Source organism: Pelobates fuscus, chromosome 3 (assembly GCF_036172605.1).
Source record: "Pelobates fuscus isolate aPelFus1 chromosome 3, aPelFus1.pri, whole genome shotgun sequence".
Lineage (NCBI taxonomy): Eukaryota > Metazoa > Chordata > Amphibia > Anura > Pelobatidae > Pelobates > Pelobates fuscus.
Genome location: NC_086319.1, coordinates 102524835 through 102548206, shown reverse-complemented (window position 1 = coordinate 102548206; position 23372 = coordinate 102524835). Strand labels below are relative to the sequence as shown.

Below are 23372 nucleotides of genomic sequence, written 5' to 3'. Positions count from 1 at the left end.
AAAGCACTCACAGCACACAAGGGGAGGACAACATGTACATCACACTTGGATCTAATGCGGAAAGTGTACTATAGATGGTACATGGTGCCGACAAGACTAGCAAAAATATACCCAGGAACATCGGCCCACTGCTGGCGTTGCGGGGAGGCAGAAGGTACAATGTAACATATCTGGTGGACATGCAAGGAGATTAGACCCTATTGGGAGAAGGTAGGAGCCATTATCAAGGCAGGCATAGACAATAGCATCACAATTACCCCAGAAATGTGTCTCCTATTCATGAACATGAACTCCCTAAGGGGAAGCAAAGCAATACTGGTCTTTCATATTCTAATAGCAGCACTGCCCCTTATAGCACGAGAATGGAAAACCACAACAGCGCCAACACTATCAGCCCTGACGAGACAAATCTCTATTAACTTGCAATATGAAGTAGCAGCCAGAAAGACTCAAGGGAACAGCCAAAGATTCAAGGAGGCAAAAACTAGATGAGAAACCCACATCAACAAAGAGCAATAGAGGATAAACTACACCCGTAAATCACAGTAGAAACAAGATACACAGTAACACGAAGACAAATTTAAGAGACCCCCAGTAGAGGATAGGGAACCCAAAGGATAGGGGGCCTATGGGGAGACAGACAATAAGTAATCATCCAGCGGGAGAGAGATAAAGTAAGCTCTTTACTTAAGAAAAGAGATATACCGGCAGGTAAAATGGACATGACAAACTCGCTAACCACCCCCCCACGATGGTCGAGACCAGACAAGCTTCCTTTCCCACACCTCATTATCGCACCCACATCCCACACCTGAAGGCATGGAGGGCCCAAAACACTAAAGCAATATGTAAGCAGAGAAATCGCAAAACACCCGCACACAGGGGCATCTGGACATACTGGATGGGGCACAAGAGCGAAGGTGTATAATAGATTTAGGGTTACAGCGCCGGCCTCCCCCTCTGAGGACAAGAGAGGGAGGTCAGCCCAGAATAGCCATGACAATGTGAATATGCTATCAATGTAATTTACAGCCATACAAAAAAGAAACAACGAAGAAATGTGTTTTGAAGTGACAATGTGATGTACCCCCTCCCATTTTCTTCTGTATCCCAAGTTTTATTTGAAAAAGTAATAAAAATTGTCAAATTGAAAAAAAAATAAAATAAATGAACGCCAATCTTAAATCTATTTAAACCATAATGCCAAACTCACCTTGTTGGAGAGGAGTCATTGGATGTGGACGATGTGGGCATTGGGCTTGATGGTGCCGAAAACATTGGACATGTGAGCGGTGATGTTGGACTTGGATTCAATGAACTACAGCAAAAAAACAAACATATATATAGATATATACATATTGAAGAATGTATACACACAATCTATTAAGTTTTTTTCACAGATTAAACTACAAGCGCAAAAAAAGTCTGTTAAAGTTGATACTACATTTTTAAACACGAAATGGGGAACATTTGTGGTTCCCATTTTTTTTTTTGTTATGTTTCTTCTATAAAACAATGCCTAGAAATGGATTGCTGCAGTGGGTTTTTCTAAAAAAGCTATTAGGCTAACATTTCTAGAAAAACAAACTTCATTATTAACTAGACGGAAAAAAAACAACTTTAGGAGCAAATAACAGCAGGACAGTCGAGACAAACTATATTAAGAAATGTACACTTGCAAGTCTTGGATATAGAGCCAAAATTAGGTTTCTTCCGACATTAGCTGGTCTTTAAATTAACAAGGCTACAATATTAATTTAGGACACAGTTAGCAATTTCAAACTTTGATATATTTGAGGCTACATATAGAAAATGAAAAGACAAAAAACTGGCAATTTTACCACATTTTAATGGGATTCTAAATATATCCCTATAATGTAACTTTCCTATAATAATTTTCCATACAAGTACATTACATAATGAGTATATAGACATACACACATAAGCACGCACACTCCACACTAATCACCCACTCATTCTCCACCCAACTGAACAGTATCATTCAAAATGTTAAAGAAGATATAATCCTTTAATTTACATTCCCAGCTCTTACAAAATTCCATAAAGCTGCATATAACCAGGAAAATAAAATTATGGTCAGTATGGAAACATTTTCTATTTCGATAGCCATTCTATAGAACCATTATAATGGCAACACTGCAGCAATAATGGGAGAAAGAGATTGAGAACTGGAACAAATTGTTATAACTCCCATCACCCTTAACTCTGCAAGTGTAAGTATTTCAGTTTTTATAAAATGCGATAATTACCTTGCAGGGTTAAGTCCTCCTCTAGTGGCTGTCTATCAGACAGCCTCTAGAGCAGAGGTTCTCAACCCAGTCCTCAGGACCCCCTACCAGTGCAGGATTTGGGGATTACCTGGGTGTGTCTAAGGTGTTTAGAAAAAGGGAAAAAAAAACACCTTAGACTCTATGCTATGCATGAGGACCTCCAGCGTCGCCGGAATCCCCATCGGAAAGCATTGAATAATGCTTTCCTATGGGGAGGTCTAATGAGCGCGTGGCCATTGCCGCATATACGCATTAGGTCTTCCCCGCCAGCGGATGTTGGCGGGGGAGGAGCCTGACCCAGTGGCAAGGGACATCGCCGCTGAATTCAGGTAAGTGACTGAAAGAGTTTTAACCGCTTCAGCGACGTTGGATGGGGGGCGGGAGATAGGGGGGCACTCCAGGATTCTACAGTGCCAGGAAAACAAGTTTGTTTTCCTGGCACTAGAGCATCCCTTTAACAGTTTGAGAACTACCAACCTAAATGTTTCTTTAAAAACAAACAATGTTGAAATAAAACTTATGTCTGTACCACAAATGTGTTTTCGGTCTGCAGTTGTACAGGTAAAAGAGGTGGAGCTATCAGAATAAACCTGTATCAGAACATTTTGGATTTGAATAATCCTATAAATAGAAATCAGAACCAAGTGTCACTGTTAATATTGTGATAGTCAAAAGGGAAGAACCAGGCAGGTAATAGTTTTTAAGTTCCATCTGTTTTGGCAAATATTGTAAAATACTCTCACATGAGAAGGCTTGTGGTTCAATAAGTAGAAGATATAACAAGCGAGAAGGAAAGCACTTTTAACACCAATAATGAGGACAAACAAGAATGACATTACAAGCATCACCAAGCAAGTCTTGCGGGAATGAGACATGACTTGGAATGCAATCCAACCAGTCACATTGAAGTGAAGGCTCTTCAATCTGGAAGGGCCACCTGAAGTCTATTTTTTGGATCCTCTAGCTAATGGTATGGATGTTACAGATTAAGATTTTTGTTCTGCACTTTTTTTAGTTTTTTTTCTTATTCTAATTTTTATTGGATTATGATGGGGTTTAATGCCATGTATTTCTGTTTTGGCCAAAAACCAGAAATATACATTTTTGAAGTAAAACTGACACCTAAGCATTTAAAGCAACACTATAGGGACAGGAACACAAACATGTATTCATGACCCTACAGTATTAAAACCACTATCTAGCCCACTTGGCCATCCTTGCCTCCGTAAATATAGTAAAGTCTTACTTGCATTCAAGCTCAGCTGCTGCCTCTGATCTGCCTGCTTACAGCTGCCATCATCAGATGTGATTCTGTGAGCCAATCGCAGCTTGAGGTTGTGCTCCAAGACCAGTTTACTGAGGTAGAAAAATGGATCGCAAAAAGCAAACTCTTCCTAAACACTGACAAAACTGTCACAGTGTGTAGCACTGCCCTAGGAAGCAACTCTAGCAGCCATCTGAGGAGTGACCAGTGGAGGCATCCCTAAGCTGTAATGTAAACACTGCATTTTCTCTGAAAAGATAGTGTTTACTGCAAAAAGCCTGAAGGGATTGATTCTACTCACCAGAAAAAAATACAATAAGCAGAAGTTGTTCTGGTGACTGTAGCATCCCTTTAAATTATTATATTTATAGTGCTAGGCCTCTTTGGCTAATCCTATGGTGTGAGAGGCACTTTGTTTTCTAATTATAATAAACCCCATCACTAGATTATGTTAGATACACACTGGGGCTCACTGTTCTTTGTTTAGCAACAAGTCATATGAGGTTCTCATATGCACCATATAGACATTAGGACCTTATACCCATGGTATAAATGTACACAGTAAAATTTGCTTTTTAGAAACATAGAATGTGACCGCAGATAAGAACCATTCGGCCCATCTAGTCTGCCCAATTTTCTAAATGCTTTCATTAGTCCCTGGCCTTATCTTACAGTTAGGATAGCCTTATGCCTATCCCACGCATGCTTAAACTCCTTTACTGTGTTAACCTCTACTACTTTAACTGGAAGGCTATTCCATGCATCCACTACCCTCTCAGTAAAGTAATACTTCCTGATATTTTTAAACCTTTGCCCCTTCAATTTAAGACAAATGTTCTCTTGTTGTGATAATTTTTCTTCTTTTATTTTTTATGCCAGGCAAGACATTACTCTCTCTCTGGTTTTCTATGGAGCAGCTTAAGAACGGTTGGACACTTTTAGAGTAAATTACCTGCATAAACAAAACAAAAATACAACACAACACAACACAAAAAAACAACACAACACAACACAACTCCCCCCTTAAATAAGATCTAGATTACGGTCACACTCTTTATTATGTGATTATTACGGCTATATTTTGAAAAAGCTCCTTTGGAGGTTAATGTTAAAACTTTCATGAATGACATATAGTATAGACATCAGGCACGTCCAATGTGTCCTCAGCTGCCCCCGGTGAATGACAGCCGTTGTGTTACATGACCTGCAAGATCAACACAAAGACGACTGGATTTGAATGTATTGCTTTTTCTGAAAACTTAAAAAGGATACTGAAGAAAGCATCAATGCAAAACCATAATGGGCTCTCTGACAATGTAGATAGAGGGCCTATTACTCATGCTCCATAGCTAAACACAATTGGTCTATATCTGTCAAATATAACTGATCGCTGTGTAACTGTATATCCAGCTGGGACTGGGAAAGTTAACAAAACATACCTTTACAGAATTTAGCATGCGCAAGATATAAATGGACAATATCCAACTCACACAGTCCTCTTATTTGTTCTATTCCTTTTTTTTTTTTATCTAAGCTTCTAGATCTACTCTGTTTTACTTGTCCTGTTAACACCAAACGAGTTCTAGCTGAGTGGCAGATTCAGTAATCAAACTTCCCCAATTAGGCTTGAGCTGTATGTTCTGCACAATCTACTAAATACTCAGCTCATCATCAAGATCACCTGAAGATTATAATTGATTTGGCATTTGCCTATGCAGACACATTGTGGGTAAATGAGGTAAGAATGACTATGAAGTGATTTGGCTAAGAGTTAAGTAGACAGGATAATCTATAAAATTTATAATAATTAAAAAATAACTTCCTCCCCATAACTTCCTCTCAATTAAATGGTTATGGGGTGGAGGTTCTGATTGCTATCTTACTATATAGGCTTTAACAGTTTTAGAACAGTGTAATCCTAACAGTCTTCACTGTGCCGATCCACTTGGACCCTCTGTCTCCTCCTCTGGACCTGGCACTCTTACGGAAGCTTTTACTTTCGACACCAACACTTACATGTTCAGCTCAGCAAAAGGCATGCGATATTACTTCAAAAGTTCCCTCTTCCACAAACGAGGACACACTGGTCAGACCCACAGTAGACAGTGGAAACTGCACGCAGTTGCGCCTCAGACTGAGTCGACCACAGTATCGAACACAATAAGGATCACTAGAGCACTAGATGTACACTTACTTACACCACCCCTATGATAGATAAATCTAATCAGTTGGACATTATGAACACAATGTTTCAATATGTTATCAGGAAATATTCAAGGGACACTATAGTCACCTGAACAACTTTAGCTTAATGAAGCAGTTTTGGTGTATAGAACATGCCCCTGCAGCCTCACTGCTCAATCCTCTGCCATTTAGGAGTTAAATCCCTTTGTTTATAAACCCTAGTCACACCTCCCTGCATGTGACTTGCACAGCCTTCCATAAACACTTCCTGTAAAGAGAGCCCTATTTAGGCTTTCTTTATTGCAAGTTCTGTTTAATTAAGATGTTCTTATCCCCTGCTATGTTAATAGCTTGTTAGACCCTGTAAGAGCCTCTTGTATGTGATTAAAGTTCAATTTAGAGATTGAGATACAATTATTTAAGGTAAATTACATCTGTTTGAAAGTGAAACCAGTTTATTTTTATGCAGGCTCTGTCAATCATAGCCAGGGGAGGTGTGGCTAGGGCTGCATAAACAGAAACAAAGTGATTTAACTCCTAAATGACAGTGAATTGAGCAGTGGAATTGCAGGGGAATGATCTATACACTAAAACCGCTTTATTTAGCTAAAGTAATTTAGGTGACTATAGTGTTCCTTTCAGTATACCGGTGTTATTTTATGTATTGACTTCTGTTTAATCGGACATGACCTATATCAACGATACGATATGACCGAACTGTGGCGATGTATTAACCATGTCTCATCCACATTATTGCTTCTGCCCCCTCCCCTCCATTTTTTTCTTCTGTACATCAGAAACTTTGGAAACCATAAACATTGTCAAATTGAAAAAGAAAAAAAAAAGTTTCCTCTTTTCAGGATACACCTTTTATTTTTATTTATTTTTTTATAGATATCCATCTTTAAAAAAGGTCTCCCCCTCCTATATAACCTGTGATTTTCCTTGACATGTATGTGCCTATCATATGACCTTATCCGTTACATGTTTTATTATGGCTTTTAATCTCTACTATTACACAGCTTTTGTACTCTTTCAGATACTGATGTTCCTCTACTGCATGAAACTTGCCATGAAATCAATTGCATTAAAATTTCTTGGTTTGATAACAGTAAATGGACAGCAGAGTGTAATACATGATGAATAACCAAGGGCTGGATTCTAGTACAAGAGATAAACTTAACTCTGTTAACGGAATAGCAGTTTTATCATTGACATCTATCGAAACTCGCTACTCAACCACAGGCAAGCTCGTCTTAGAATAGAATCAACCCTTCTTCCCTTTTCAAAGCATAACGGACTTACATAACAAGCCACAATATTACCAAATCCTAAAATTCCCTAGCTTGTAGTTTTAAAGGCCTGATGTTGTTTCTACAAAGGGGATATAAAAAGAAGAAGTGTATATGTGGTCAATTTCCTTAAAACAGTCAAGATGATAACTTATATTTTAGGTTTCAATGCTTGTACGTTGTTTAGAAACATTTCATTTTATTTAAGTTACCCTTGGTCTATACATATGGAAACCAAACACCTGTCTTGTCATGGGTGGTTTAGGATCAAGTGCTGCCAAGAAAAACGACAAACATTTAAGAAAATACTAAAAAAAAAAAAAAAAAAAAAAAATACATGGTATTAGTTATTAGTCATAATAATATTAATGTTACCAGAATAAAGTAGATAAGCAAGATTGATTTTAACACAATAACTGCAATTATTTACTTTGGAAACGCAGACTAGTCTATAACATAGACCTATATAGTCAGCAATGATGGGCTTTTTGTCAGTGAATGATGCTGCCGCAGAATTAAAAGGATTTTTTTTTTTTTGCTTTGTGTTTTTGATTCGCCAGCTTAATGGTAAAAAAAAAAAAATTAAAAAAATTCAAAAAATAATACATTGGAAAATCTTAAACCTTCGTTGACTCAGATTTTTTTTTTTAAATTAACTTTGTTAAACCACCTGGCTGTCAGACAGTCGGTCTTTTCTTTCCTCGTTTGATACCTCAGTGGAGGAAAAACTCAAGAGGCAGCAATTGCCAACACTAAGCTGCGTTGGGAGGCCTGTAATTGGACAGCCACATAAAAGCTGTGGTGCTTGCAAAAGGCTGCAGACAAGAGATCTGCAGCTTTTGTAAGCTGGTTCTAGCTATACTTCCAAACAAAAAAATGCATGTTTCATTGGGGGCATACATACTAAATAGTGGTTTGTATTTATTTTTTATTTGGGTAGTGTTGCGTCCCTTTAATTTTTTCAATGAGCTTTTAATGACACATTAGTCAATCATGATAAATGATGAGAATTGTTAAAACCTATTAAAAATACAGAGCAACACACTATCCTTAACAACTGTGTGTTAAGTATTTAAGAGGGAATCATACTAGCTGCACTAAACTGATATCACCTCAGGATCTTTGCGTGCAAATCAACTATTTGCTGAGGTCATGAAATTACCAGAGGTGGTGAAATCTTTATTTTTATTTTAGAGTACTGAGCTCATTACATTAACCAGTTTGACAGGTATCTGTAGATATCTGCAGAGCTTTTAATTTTATGAAGCAATCTATGTACTCACAGAGAAATTAAATAAAGTCCTTCCATACATCTGATGGATCATACGGATTTTAGATGCCAAAGTGAAAAGAAAAGCTTAATATTTAGAATACAGAGGATACTTGTGTTTTAGTGAAATGACTAAATGTAAACACAACTCTTCAAAAATAAACTAATTGTTAATGAAAGCATAAAGGTTATTCCCAGCTTTAGAGTTCCTCAATAATATATACACACATACACACAATTTATTGCAATCTAACTTCATAATAAATACATTTCAAGTGTATTTATTAATCCAGTGTCATACAGTGCATATGGTGCAAAGAAGCGCAAGCAAAATCAGCGCATTTCACAACTCATATTACTTGCCTGTATGTTACGCTTAAGAAACTTGAAGTATGAATTATACCAAGTGTTTTTGCATTTTACATGAATGGAGTGGTTCCCTTCCTGTAAACATGATTGTGTGCCAACTGTTTTTTTACTAGTAAGAACATTTACAAAAAATATTAATAAAACAACCACACTAACAAATACAAGACAAAATTTACAATGGTGGAAACCGTACATCACACAGCATGGTGCGATTTACATTTGGCTCATCCAGATCCCTCTTAGTATAGGTCGTTCAGCTGGCATCAATGATTTTGCATAGGTTATAATCACCAGTTATTAGTTCATGAAGTTTTACTGCTCAGTCCATCCAGAAGCAGGAGAAGTTGCCCAACAGGACCCAAGTTAGTTGTCAAACAATTCTTAAATGGTTTGAGTACCTACAACGGGAGTGTGGCACCATAACGATTAAGTGTTTGAGTTATGATACCCAGAGTGGATACCGTGGTTTTAAGACAATAAAACAATAATCAATATTGATAAAAAACACTGGTAGATGCAGGAAATTAGAAAATAATGTCTACAGGTACATAGATGCCCATACAGAAAAGGTAAACAAAATGTGAAGGAAATCCCCAGGTAATAAAAGTAATTTAATAAATCACTTAAAAGCGCATATAATAGTAGGAAAGTGATGATAAAGATTTGTAACTGTATAGTCTGTGTTGAAAGGAAATAAAAATAAAATATAAAAACATTTAAAAACACTTACAAAGTGAAGTAAGCTAGATCATCTATCAGGAATCATAGCTCCTCATGGTTTGCTCAAGTCTGCCGGCTCCCAGGAGAAACACCTCTCACTCCACTGGTGTATCACAATTTTTATTTTTATGTCCCTAAAACTATGATGTTCACTTTAATGTCTAATAATGTTTTTTTAACCACAAAAAAATGCTGTCTGGATTGAATGTTGTTTAGTCATTCAGTCGTGTCCGAATCGTCGGGACCATATGGACCATAGCACGCCAGGTACATCTGTCAGTCACTGCACCTCTGAGCTCCAACAACTTCATGTTCACGGCTTCAGTGGCCTCATCTATCCATCTCAGTCGTCCCCTTCTTTGTGTGCCTTCAATCTTTCTTTCAGAGTCTGATCTAGAGAATCCTGCCTTCTCATTTTATTGCCAAAATATTTGAGCTTCAGACACATGATCACAGCTTCCAGTGAACAGTTTGTCTTGATTTCCTGTAGTACGGATTTATTGGATCTTCTTGCAATCCAAGGGATTCTAAGCAGTTTTCGCCAACACCACAGTTCAAAGGCATCAATTCTATGACACTCAACCTTCTTTATAGTCAAGCTCTCACATCTGTATGTTACTACTGGGAATACTATAGTTCTGACCATAGTTCTGACCATAGTTGCGGACCTTTGTTTATAGTGTAATATCTTTGATTTTTACCAGCTTGTCCAAGCTTGCCAAAGCTTTCCTCCCCAGAAGCAAACGTCTTAATTTCATGACTACAGTCACCATCTGAGGAGATCTTGGATCCCAGGAAATTAAAGCCGGTCACTGCCCCCACTTCTTCCCCATCTATTTGCCAGGAACTAAGATTGCCATTATCTTAGGCTTTTTAACGTTAAGCAGAGCTTTTGCACACTCTTCTTTTACACTCAACAGGTGATTTAGTTCTTCCTCCCTTTCAGCCATTAGTGTGGTATCATCCAAGTAGCTGAGGTTGTTGATATCGTCCAGCAATATTGACTCCAGCTTTGGATTAATCTAGCCCAGCCTTACGCATTATGTATTCCGCATATAAGTTGAATAAATAGGGTGACAATGTACAACCTTGTCGCAGTCCTTCCCCATTCTTGAACCATTCTGTTGTCCCATGTTCTGTTCTGACTGTGGATTCTTGGTCCACATACAGATTCCTCAGGAGGCGGATGAGATGATCTGGTACTCCCATCTCTTTAAGTACTTGCCACATGTTGTAAACCACACAGTCAAAGGCTTTAGAATAGTCTATAAAGCAGAAGTAGATGTTTTTCAAGAACTCTCTGGCTTTCACTATTATCCATCGTAAATTGGAAATTTGATCTATTATGCCTCATCCTCTGCGGAACCCAGCTTGTACATCTGGTAATTCACGGTCCCATATATTGTTTGATTCGAGCTTGTAGGATTTTAAACATTATCTTGCTGGCATTTAAATTAGTGCAATTGGAGCACTCTTTGGCATTGCCTTTTTCTGGGATTGGGATGTAGACTGACCTTTTCCAGTCTTTTGGCCACTGTTGAGTTTCCAAAATTTGTTGGCATAATGCAAGCAGAAATTTCACAGCATCATCTTGCAGAATTTTGAATAGTTCAATTGGGATTACATCAACTCCTGCAGCCTTGTTATCTGCAAGGCATCCAAGGGCCCATCTCACTTTGCTCTCCAAGATTTCTGGTTCCATCGCTTTGGACCAACTATTTGATTGCATACCTATGTCAACTTCCTGAGGATAAAGATCTTCTCAATAGACAAGACTATCCCAACCAGAAATCAAACTAAATTATTTTGCTATCCTAGTAACCACTGTCCATATTGTCCTCCGAGTACATTGGCGTGTGAATACGTTTGTGTGGTCTCTCTTTCTAAAGCCGTTAAAGATGTCTAAACATGCCTCGGTGCTTACTTTTATTCATTACTATATGTTCTTATAAAATAATTGACTAGGTTAGATATATGAAGGCAACAGAAGTATCAACAAAATCATGTTTGTAAATCCAGAAAGTAATCTCTAGCCTGTATAACAGGTTTTTAAAATGCAACCTGAGGCAACTGGATGTCATGCAATCCTATCTTATCTAGGTACATTATCATACTGAATACGAATTGGTGTCATCTGATATAGAATAACATGTCATCAAAATATGGTCTAGCCAAACTGTTCACAAAAGGTATAAATAAAGAATTATTTCACTATACATTTATCTGACCTTCTTGATTTTCACTGCTTTGCTGTTAGCATAGCAGTAAATACTACAATGATGGAGGTCAAGAGTGGTGGTGTGTGCTGATTCAGTGTTTTCTAAAGAGGTGATGGCATTGTCATATGATTCAACTTTCCATGATTATCTGAAAATGCAGGTATTCCGTGTTAAAAGCTACAACGTAAAAATAAAACTTGTACTAAAAAATAAACCTGTTAAATATGGTCAAAAAGTTGTACTGATAAACCTGCAACTAATAGTTTGCTAAAAATGTTACATTAAAAATCATAGGTTTTATGTGCACTTTATTTCAGTTAACAAGCTCCCTCACTTGCGAAAAATGAAAGGTTCCATTAATAATACAATACATATTGGTAGCTTGATTCAGTGATCAGAGTACCAAAGGCAAATTTTGGCAAGCAGAGCTCACAAGAAAAATGTCCTTCTTGTTCAAAAATGACAGTGCAATTAAAATAGTGAAAATTGCTCAATAAACAAAGGATTAAATAGTACAGCAAACATTAGTGAAATTTATCTTTGATAAAATGCTGTATTAATTAAGGCAAAAGAAAATGGTTGTAATGGAAATAGCAATTTTAAATGAATTGGACACTTTAAATGACAAACATTGTAGTTTAAATAGCAATTAGAAGCTAATGCATCTAGTATGCAAGAAACCAGAGAAAGGTCACTACAGACTGCCATCAATCTCCTGTGAAAGGTGCTATTGGATTGAATAACTTGAGATTTGTGCTAGGAAGAAAAATTGCTTTTGTCTCAGGATTTTCTTGGTTTTGAGTACTGTAACCTCACGATACCCAAGGGAACCGTATTTGGATGCAATCCAAGCAAATCCCATTTGACGTTCACTCATAGCCCAAACAAAGAATATAAAATATACACTATATATATACACACACACACACATATATATATATATATATATATATATATATATATATATATATATATACATATAACACTACCCTCACATCTGCCTTGAACACTGCAGCCCCACTCCAAACATGCACCTCGAGGAGAACACGACCCCAACCTTGGCATAATAAATCAACACGCTATCTGCAGAGTTGCTCCCGCTGTGCTGAACGCTCCTGGAGGAAGTCCCGCACCCAGGCAGACTATCTTCATTATAGATTCATGTTGCTTTCATACAGCGCAGCCCTTGCCCTCGCCAAACAGTCCTACTTTTCCTCTCTCATTAGTTCATGCTCCCGCAATCCCAGACGTCTCTTTGACACTTTTAATTCCCTTCTCCACCCTGCTGTGGCCACCCCCCAAACTAACCTTACAGCTGATAGCTTTGCATGTTACTTTACTGACAAGATTGAACAGCTAAGTAAACAATTCTCCCCTCCTTGCCGTTCTCTTTCTCAACCACACATAAATCATGCCTTCCCTACCCTTCAGACTTTCTCCCCAGCTACTGAACAAGAGGTGGCTGCGCTTCTCCATTCCTCTCGCCCCACCACTTGCCCACTCGATCCTGTCCCATCTCACCTCATCAGATCTCTCTCCCCTTGTCTTGTGCCTATCCTAACACACATCTTTAACTGCTCGCTCTCTTCTGGCAATGTTCCTGCTGACCTTAAACATGCCACTGTAATACCTATCCTCAAAAAAACATCTCTTGACCCGTCCTCCCCCTCTAACTATCGTCCCATATCCCTGCTCCCTTACTCATCAAAGCTTTTGGAAAGACTTGTCTTTACCCGTGTGTCTCACACTTCCTTAATTCCAACTCTCTCCTTGACCCTCTTCAGTCTGGCTTCCGCCCTCTCCACTCTACTGAGACCGCTCTTATCAAAGTGACTAATGACCTAATCTCAGCTAAATCCAAAGGTCACTACTCCATATTAATTCTCCTTGACCTCTCTGCTGCCTTTGACACAGTTGATCATGCTCTCCTCCTTGAAAAAAAAAAAAAAAGGGGGACATCACAGAATTTTTTCCACCAAGGTCTCAAGAATTACCCTTAACCAATCGGTTCGTTCCCCTCAGAGAACAACATATCCCGGGGAAGAAGAGGAGATTGAGCGGAGAAAGGGTGGGAATTTAACTAAAAAGCAAGAAGAAAACCTAGGAGTTTTCAATCTATCTGGATGTAATTTGACACTACAAGAAATCCTCCTTTTGAGTAAGGGTTTGAAATTCGTCCCGGAAGAACCCCCAAATTGCTTTCAACTTTTTATTGACGCCCAGAAATTTATTAGGAAAATGTCGATTAAGAGATTTTTTATTAAGAAAGCCATTGAAGGTTTCCCAAATACCTCCTCCAATCCTATTAAAGATAGGGAGATTCAGAGATTTAAACCTAGATCTAAATTTTGTCCTAATGATCGAGGAAGCCAGATTGAAGCTTTCAATAAAATGATTATTAGGGATTTCGAGAAACTGGGGAGAGATCAGGCCAGGAGATTTAAGCATAAGAATCTTACTCCGAGAGAAAGTAATATCCTTATTAATTTAAGTAAAAGAAGTGAATTGACTATAAAGAGTGCGGACAAGGGAGGAGGAGTGGTTGTTATGTCGACAAAATATTATGTTGAAGAATCTTTAAGACTTCTAAATGATCATCTTACTTATATCAAACTCAACTCCAATCCAAATCACGAATTCAATCAAGATCTTAAAAACATGTTGTGTAGTGCTAGAACAGCAGGCACCATAGATGAATCCACCTATTCCTTCATTTTTACGGAATTCCCTAGGGTACCTACTTTTTATTTTCTTCCAAAGCTTCATAAGTGTAGGGATAAGCCCCCAGGGAGACCGATTATAAGTGGCATTGATTCCTTGACTTCAAAGCTCTCTGAGTATATCGATTTCCACCTCCAGAAATATGCTCAGGGTGCTTTGTCATATCTTAAGGACACTAAACACCTCATTCAAGAACTGGAAAGTATTGAATGGGGTGATGACTATGTCTGGGCCACTTTGGATGTGACTTCACTCTACACCGTAATTGATCACAATCTCGGTGTAGAGGCGGTCAAGAGTAATCTGATACAAGACACCGAATTAGAGCCTCCTTTTTGTTCTTTTCTGGAGGAGGCTATCCGTTTCATCCTTACCCATAATTTTTTTAGCTTTGATGGGGAATATTTTCTCCAGATTAAGGGTACAGCCATGGGCACCAAGTTTGCACCGAGCTATGCCAACATTTTTATGGATTGTTGGGAAAGGTCGTCTATTTGGTCCAACAACCCGTTCGGTGCAAACTTGGTGCTCTGGAGAAGGTACATCGATGATGTCCTGATAATCTGGCGGGGTCCCCTGGATCTCCTTTATGACTTTTTCAAGTATGTCAACTGCAACTCTCTGTCTCTAGTTTTTTCCCCCAAAGTAGGTGTTAATAGTATTGATTTTCTTGACCTCTCAATTTATATTGAGGAACGGGAGATCAAGACCAAAACATTCTTCAAGACCATCGATTCCAATAGTTTTATTGACACTACAAGCGGACACCATCCTAACTGGCTAAAAGGTGTCCCTAAAAGTCAATTTGTAAGGTTACGGAGGAATTGTAGTGATCTGGATTCCTTTTTCGAACAATCTGAGATTCTCAAAAAACGTTTTTTGGAGAAAGGCTATTCCCCTGAATTTTTAGACACAGAAATCGATCGAGTCGGGAAGATTAGCCGCAGCAATTTACTCCAAGATAAAAATAAAGACATAACCACCAGAAATCCAATTTTCGAATTTTCTTTTAACACCAAATATAACGGACGGGCTTTTGATATACAAAGGATTATCAAAAAGCATTGGGGTTTACTCATCGAGGACGAATTTCTAGGTCAAAAGATCCCACAAGCTCCTCGAGTCATTTTTAGAAAGGGTAATAATCTGAAACAAATTCTGGCCCCTAGTACTTTTCGATCTGGGAAAACTCCAACCAACCATACGGGAGGTTTTTTCACCTGTGGGAACTGCAAAAGCTGCAGTCATCAATGTAACACATTTAAAGATTTTGTTAGTACACAGACAAAAGTCAAATTCAAGATTAAAAATAAGGTGTCTTGCTCCTCCACCCACGTGGTATATTTACTCACCTGTGGGTGTGGGATGCAATATGTAGGTAGAACTGGAAGAAAATTAAAAGTAAGACTTCAAGAACATAGAAACAATATAAAAAATGGTCTGTTAACACACTCAGTGCCAGTGCATTGCAATAACTGCCCCTCTTTTAAATTTAATACCCTAAGCTGTATAGGTATAGAACAAGTTACTTTAAATGAAAGAGGAGGTGATCTTATGATGGCTTTAAGGAAGAGAGAGGGGTATTGGATACATACGTTAAAAACTCTGAAACCAAATGGGTTAAATGTAGATTTTGATTTGGTTTGTTTTTTGTGACTTTTTGTGATTTTAATCATGATATTTATTTAACTTTATTTCATTTTCGTTTGTTTATCTATTTTTAATCAATTTTTTATATTGACATTTTATCTCTGAGATATTTCTTTCTTGTTTGATCATTTAATCTGTTTACCTATTGTGGTTTTTTTACTTTTGGGACTTTTTGCTCGTTTTCGAGCATTGGAACGCATATGGAACGCAAGGCTGGCCGTCCTTACTGATGCAAACCAAAACGAGGCTTGGTTACCAATTCCGGAACGCAACGCAAGCGTAACCGGAAGTGCACCGAACCAGGAAGTATGGCGCACGGCTGCTTACTTCGCGCCGAAAACGAATTTAAAAAGGAGAACTTTGGCACTTCATATTATGCTTGCATAAGGACAGCATCTGGATATTTGCCCCTGAGGAAGTTCAACTCTGAACGAAACGCGTAGGGCCGTTTTTAGTGTATAGTGTATTTTTTTTATATTGTGTATTTGTTTTATTTGGCTATTCTGCTCTCGTGGATTCTGGATCAAAGTGTTTCCACCTGATGTGCCTTTTTGACACTTCGTTCTTGTAAGTGTGATACTAAATAAATCGTATATTTTTTACTGAGATACCCTGCACTATCATTATTTTCTATTCTTCCTATGCATGCTACTGAGGTTCCAAGGTCCTGAAGTCGTTACATTGATTCTAGTGATATGCCTACAATCAAATTGGGTTTGTGAGTGCAAATCATTCTTATCCATTAACCCATTACTTTTGCAAACAATATTGCCCTATGTCTATTCTTTATTGTTGTATTGTAGATTGCCTTTTGGTATTTTCTGTATTTGTTATGAGGACATGAGAGGAGTCCTTTCATCTACAATACTTCCTAATTAAGGGTAATTTTTGTGTGTTTTCCTTCACTTATTACCCACTGTGTGTGTTTTGATCTGCACACAGGTGTATTTGCATTTTTCTGTTGTATATTCTCCTCCTTGAAACTCTTCAATCACTCGGTCTCTGTGACTCTGTCCTCTCTTGGTTTTCCTCCCATCTCTCCCAACGCTCATTTAGTGTCTCCTTTTCCAAGGATACGTCCTCCCCTCGCCCTGTCTCGCTTGGAGTTCCCCAAGGCTCTGTCCTTGGTCCCCTTCTATTCTCTCTTTATACTGCCTCTCTTGGAAAACTTATTGCCTCTTTTGGATTCAACTACCACCTGTACGCTGATGACACTCAGATATACCTCTCCTCACCGGACCTCTCCCCTGCCATCCTGCAACGTGTCAATGCTTGCCTCTCTTCCATCTCTGACTGGATGTCGTCACGCTTTCTCAAACTTAACCTCTCTAAAACTGAACTCCTTGTCTTTCCTCCTCCTAATACTGATCCTCCTCTCTCGCTCTCCCTTCAAGTCAGTGATATCCACATAAGTCCATCCCTACAAGCGCGCTGTCTTGGCGTCATACTCGACTCTGGTCTCACCTTTGAGTCTCACATCCAGTTTGTTGCCAAGTCCTGTAGGTTCCAACTCAAAAACATAGCCCGCATCCGCCCCTTTCTTACGCAAGATGCTACCAAGGAGCTTGTCCATGCTCTAGTAATTTCCCGCATGGATTACTGTAACCCTCTCCTGATTGGTCTCCCCAAAAGCCGTATTGCCCCGCTACAGTCTGTAATGAATGCTGCAGCTAGACTGATTTTCCTCTCCAGTCGGTCCTCTCACACCTCACCCCTCTGCCAGTCCTTACATTGGCTCCCTGTATCCTATAGGAGTCAATTCAAAGTGCTAACCCATACATTCAAAGCACTGAACAATTCCAGCCCCTCTTATATCTCTTCACTGATCCAGAAGTATGCCCCTCCTCGTACCCTCCGCTCTGCTCGCGACCACCTCCTGACCGCTGCTCGCACCCGTACGGCCAACTCGCGCTTGCAGGACTTCTCACGGGCGGCTCCTCTCCTATGGAATAACTTGCCTACTGCCATCAGACTCTCCCCTAGTCTTCAATCATTTAAGAAGGGCCTTAAAACCCATCTCTTCAGGAAAGCGTATGGCCTCCCAGAGTAATCTCTCCCTCTCTCCTATAGACTGTAAGCTCATTTGAGCAGGGTCCTCTTCAGCCTATTGTTCCTGTAAGTTTTCTTGTAATTGTCCTATTTATTGTTACATCCCCCCTCTCAAAATATTGTAAAGCGCTACAGAATCTGTTGGCGCTATATAAATGGCAATAATAATAATAATAATAATAATATATATATATATTTATATACTTGAAAAATAAAATTCTGTAACTGTGAATTGTCATTCCATATCATTTTTAACAATGCTTTATTAATTTTTTTTTTATAAATATGGACAAAGTCTGGGGCACCATTTTGAATCCAAAGTAATGGAGGTAAGCACAATTGGGAGGATGTAATAAGCAATATAGCCTTGTTATGCTCAATACAAGTTTGGCAGATTTTCTAGAAAAAAAAAATTAAATGGTACAGTTAAAGGGTTACTGCAGTGATTTGAAGTGTCCACGGTATCTGTAGTCTGCATGTTTAATTATGGTACACTGTGCATACTGGGCTTAACCCCTCTGCTGCTGGAACTATAACTCCACCTCCGGTCATTTAAGACTGATGGGTCTTAAAGGGACACTATAGTCACCAGAACAGCTTCAGCTTATTCCCTAAATAGAATCATTCCCTTCAGGCTTTTTGCAGTAAACACAGCTTAGGAATACCTCCACTCCACTCCTCAGATGCCTACACGAGGTGCTTTCAGGGGCAGTGCTGCACATTGTGCCATTAAGTGTATCTACCCTCTGCATGGACACTGAAGATATACATTGATTCTTTGTTTTGTTTTTTTACTGTATGTATTGGGGCTGATATGTACTATGGTCGTTGCTACCACCCACAAATAGTGTAAATTTGAGGGCAGAACTTTTTTTTTGTATTTGGATTCACTTTTGTATCACACAGCTATGTTACAATGCTGCTATCCATCCCATATGCTCCCTATTAAGGGTTAATAAGTATATAGGGGTGGATATAAAAAATACCCCTCTCTGTCTTCCTTAGAGATATCTTTGCCATAAACTCAAGGAAACAAGGTGAAAGGTCAGTGTAGGACCCACCTGATGGGTTTGCCTTGACGTGGCAGGCGGGCATTCCCTCCAATGGCCATTGGAGTAACTAAATAACCTCCATTTGTTTAAATATACATAGGGATTTGGGAGAGAGCGCAAGTAACTTTTTATTTATTTTTTATTGTATGTATTGGGGCTGATGTGTACTATTGTCGTTGCTGCCGCCCAACAGTAGTGGGAGTTAGAGCGCAGGACTTTTTTATTTGTATATTAATTCAATGCATCTCTATGAGTAGATGCTGATTGGCCAGGGATGCGTTTGACTTGTGCTGGCTCTGCCCCAATCTGCCTCCTTTACGGTCTTAGCCAATTCAATGCTTTCCTATGTGAAAGCACTGTGATTGGTATTGGGCAACACTTCTGATGTCAGCTAAGCAAGCAGGGGCACAGCCAACAGCAGCAGACTGAAATAAAGGTACGATTTTACTATACTTAGGGGGGGCAAGGGGGACTAGATTGTATTTTTAACACCATAAGGTCAGGAACACATGTTTGGGAAATGAAAGGATCATTATAGGGGCAGGAACACAAACTGATATAACTTTTAGGAGTTGATAGGACAAAGAGAAAAAGGAGTAGAATTGCATGCCAAAAATAAAAATTTCGACATTCAAAATGGCGGCAGACGCTCTCAACCAACAAATTGATATTTCACATACACTTCTATTGGCTAAAATCTTTAAAAAAAAAATTACAAAAGTGTCTACTAGGAAGATTGCACCATAAAACATCAAAATATAAACCTATTACTTTCAACTTTTATAGCTCAGGAAAAATACTTTACTAAACAAAATTTATGGTGAAAAAGCAATAGCAATAAATGTGTAAACAATGACAAAGTAAACATTATAGGGTAGAAAATGAATACAACTGTTTCTTTGCTAAAATTATCACAAAGTGATGTCTCCAGACAAAAAAAAAAAAAATAGAAAAGTTATAACTCATTTATGTTACATAAAATATTTCTAAAAAACTTAGGAATTCGCCACCATCTGATGTTATTTGTATTACATGGGTAAAAATCACGAGTTGGAGAATTGCTCTGAGAAATCTCATTTTAAAATTTCCCATTTATGAAAATGTATCCTTTATTTTAACATTTATATTATGATAACATAGAAGGATGTTATTATTCTTTCAATACGAGGGACCTAAATCTTCTGATATTTTGCTAAGAGGCAGCCTAGATACCATAAGTACTATAGTACCATCACTGGGGTATGAGTGAAACAGTTTTTGAAAGTCTTGTTCCTATTTGGACAGATTTCCCTGGCTCAGACAAAAAATTCCCGCATCCATACTGGAAAATTTATACCACTAATGCACAAATTGTAACTTCTACTTCGCTACACCTGCAGAGTGGTCAGACTCCGGTAAGTGTCAAACAATTTTTAAACCATTACGCAAATGATGGGCAATGGCAGCATAACTTACCGATAGCAGATAACTTACCGATATTTTGTACATTTACCATTTTGAAAAAAAAAAAACTATTTCTACACAAATCTACTGTTAAGTGAACATGTTTATTTATTTATTTGCAAATCTTTTTTTATTAAGGTAAATGCACAAAATATACATGCCAGTCAGAATTTATGTTTTCAAGAATGTGTGTGTAGTGGATGAAGTGAGAGTATTTGATTAGTGAATGCAGTGTGTGTGTTTGTCTAGTGTGCGTAAAGTATCTCCCTGGACTGAAAAGGAAGGGAGGGCATTACTGCAGGCCAGCAATAAGGGGGGGGGGGGGGGGGGGGGTGTGTGTGTGGCTATACTGTATACATTGTTGCAATGTTAAATATAAAGCAGGGTCAAGGAGGGGCCTTATCAATTGCTCAGTAAAGTGAGGAGTGAGAACGTACTAATTTCCCACCCACCCTCCCTATAATGTTTTTGACTGTGTATTGTGCTTGTTCTGGTATGTTTCCTGGTTCTGGTTTGTTCTTTCTTCTCATTGTCACAGCTGTAGCAGTGTTCCTGGCCAGCGCATTGGAAATTGAAATGAATTGATGAGTCAACTTGGGGAGTCGCAGCCTGCCGAGGGCTGATGGCGGTAGGCAGGCTGATATGAACTCATGGACAAATAAGTGGTATCAGCCTGTTGGGAGGAGTCTCTCAAAAGCTGGCAGTTGGATGGAAAGCTGGTCTGTGTCAATAATTAATAAAGCTATGGCCGTTGCCCTTACCCATAACTATTGTGTAGTGTTATTATTTACCGGGGGCAGCGGGAGATGGGGGGTTTTGTTTTGGTCCAGCAGTCAAGTGAATGCAGAGTGTGCAGTGTGCGTAAAGTGAATGCAGAGTGTGCAGTGTGCGTAAAGTGAATGCAGAGTGTGCAGTGTGCGTAAAGTGAATGCAGAGTGTGCAGTGTGCGTAAAGTGAATGCAGAGTGTGCAGTGTGCGTAAAGTGAATGCAGAGTGTGCAGTGTGCGTAAAGTGAATGCAGAGTGTGCAGTGTGCGTAAAGTGAATGCAGAGTGTGCAGTGTGCGTAAAGTGAATGCAGAGTGTGCAGTGTGCGTAAAGTGAATGCAGAGTGTGCAGTGTGCGTAAAGTGAATGCAGAGTGTGCAGTGTGCGTAAAGTGAATGCAGAGTGTGCAGTGTGCGTAAAGTGAATGCAGAGTGTGCAGTGTGCGTAAAGTGAATGCAGAGTGTGCAGTGTGCGTAAAGTGAATGCAGAGTGTGCAGTGTGCGTAAAGTGAATGCAGAGTGTGCAGTGTGCGTAAAGTGAATGCAGAGTGTGCAGTGTGCGTAAAGTGAATGCAGAGTGTGCAGTGCGTGTAAAGTGAATGCAGAGTGTGCAGTGCGTGTCTATATAATGAATGCAGAGTGTGCGTGTCTATATAATGAATGCAGAGTGTGCGTGTCTATATAATGAATGCAGAGTGTGCGTGTCTATATAATGAATGCAGAGTGTGCGTGTCTATATAATGAATGCAGAGTGTGCGTGTCTATATAATGAATGCAGAGTGTGCGTGTCTATATAATGAATGCAGAGTGTGCGTGTCTATATAATGAATGCAGAGTGTGCGTGTCTATATAATGAATGCAGAGTGTGCGTGTCTATATAATGAATGCAGAGTGCGCGTGTCTATATAATGAATGCAGAGTGCGCGTGTCTATATAATGAATGCAGAGTGCGCGTATATATAATGAATGCAGAGTGCGCGTATATATAATGAATGCAGAGTGCGCGTATATATAATGAATGCAGAGTGCGTGTATATATAATGAATGCAGAGTGTGTGTATATATAATGAATGCAGAGTGTGTGTATATATAATGAATGCAGAGTGTGTGTATATATAATGAATGCAGAGTGTGTGTGTGTGTGTATATAATGAATGCAGTGTGTGTGTATATAATGAATGCAGTGTGTGTGTAGTGAATGCAGTGTGTGTGTAGTGAATGCAGTGTGTGTATATAATGAATGCAGTGTGTGTATATAATGAATGCAGTGTGTGTATATAATGAATGCAGAGTGTGCGTGTGTAGTGAATGCAGTGTGTTTGTGTAGTGTGTGCATATATATATAAGGAATGCAGTGTGTTTGTGTAGTGTGTGCATATAAGGAATGCAGTGTGATTGTGTAGTGTGTATATAAGGAATGCAGAGTGTGTGCTTGTGTAGTGTGTTTATAGTGAATGCAGTGTGTTTGTTTATATAATGCAGTGTGTGTGTTTGTGTAGGTATGTAATGTGTATAAAATGGGGGGGGGGGGAGAATTTTTATTTCATTTTATTTATTTATTTTAGTCCCCCCTCCCTGCTTCTTACTTGGCCAGGGAGGGTGGATTTCGCATTCCATGGTGGTGCAGTGAGGGACCGCAGCAAGCTCTTACTTACCTTTCCAGCAGCTCCCTTCAGCTCCCCTGGTAACCGCGGCAATGCTCTGACGACCACGGGACTCGTGAGATTTAGACAGGGGAGCTGCTGGGAAGGCAAGTAAGAGCTTGCTGCGGGCCCTCCAGGCTTGTCATGGGCCCGGCGGTCCTGGGCTGCATTATTGGCAATATTGGTACCTCTATAGGCCGATATTGATATTGCCTAAAATACCGAAATATCGGCCAGACCGATAATCGGTCGATTATATATATATATATATATATATATATATATATATATATATATATATATATAATAAAGATAGGTTTGGCACTCTTCCTTAAAAAGTAAAAATTAGAGATACATACCAGAGTGAAGCACAGCCAGCGAAAATATATAAGAACGAATAATATAGGCGCACACCTGGATTTAAGTGTTGTTCATTTTACT

At 38.9% G+C, this 23372-nt stretch overlaps 1 protein-coding gene across 3 annotated transcripts in view; it reads right to left on the bottom strand.

Annotated features, from left to right (window-relative positions):
• The window catches only part of ARHGAP26 (Rho GTPase activating protein 26), a 431709-nt gene that overhangs the window by 43970 nt on the left and 364367 nt on the right, over nt 1–23372 (bottom strand). For all 3 annotated transcript variants that reach the window (XM_063447382.1, XM_063447384.1, XM_063447383.1), the window contains one exon: nt 1214–1318. In XM_063447382.1, the coding sequence (XP_063303452.1) occupies nt 1214–1318 (105 nt within the window). The remainder of the gene's footprint in view (nt 1–1213; nt 1319–23372) is intronic.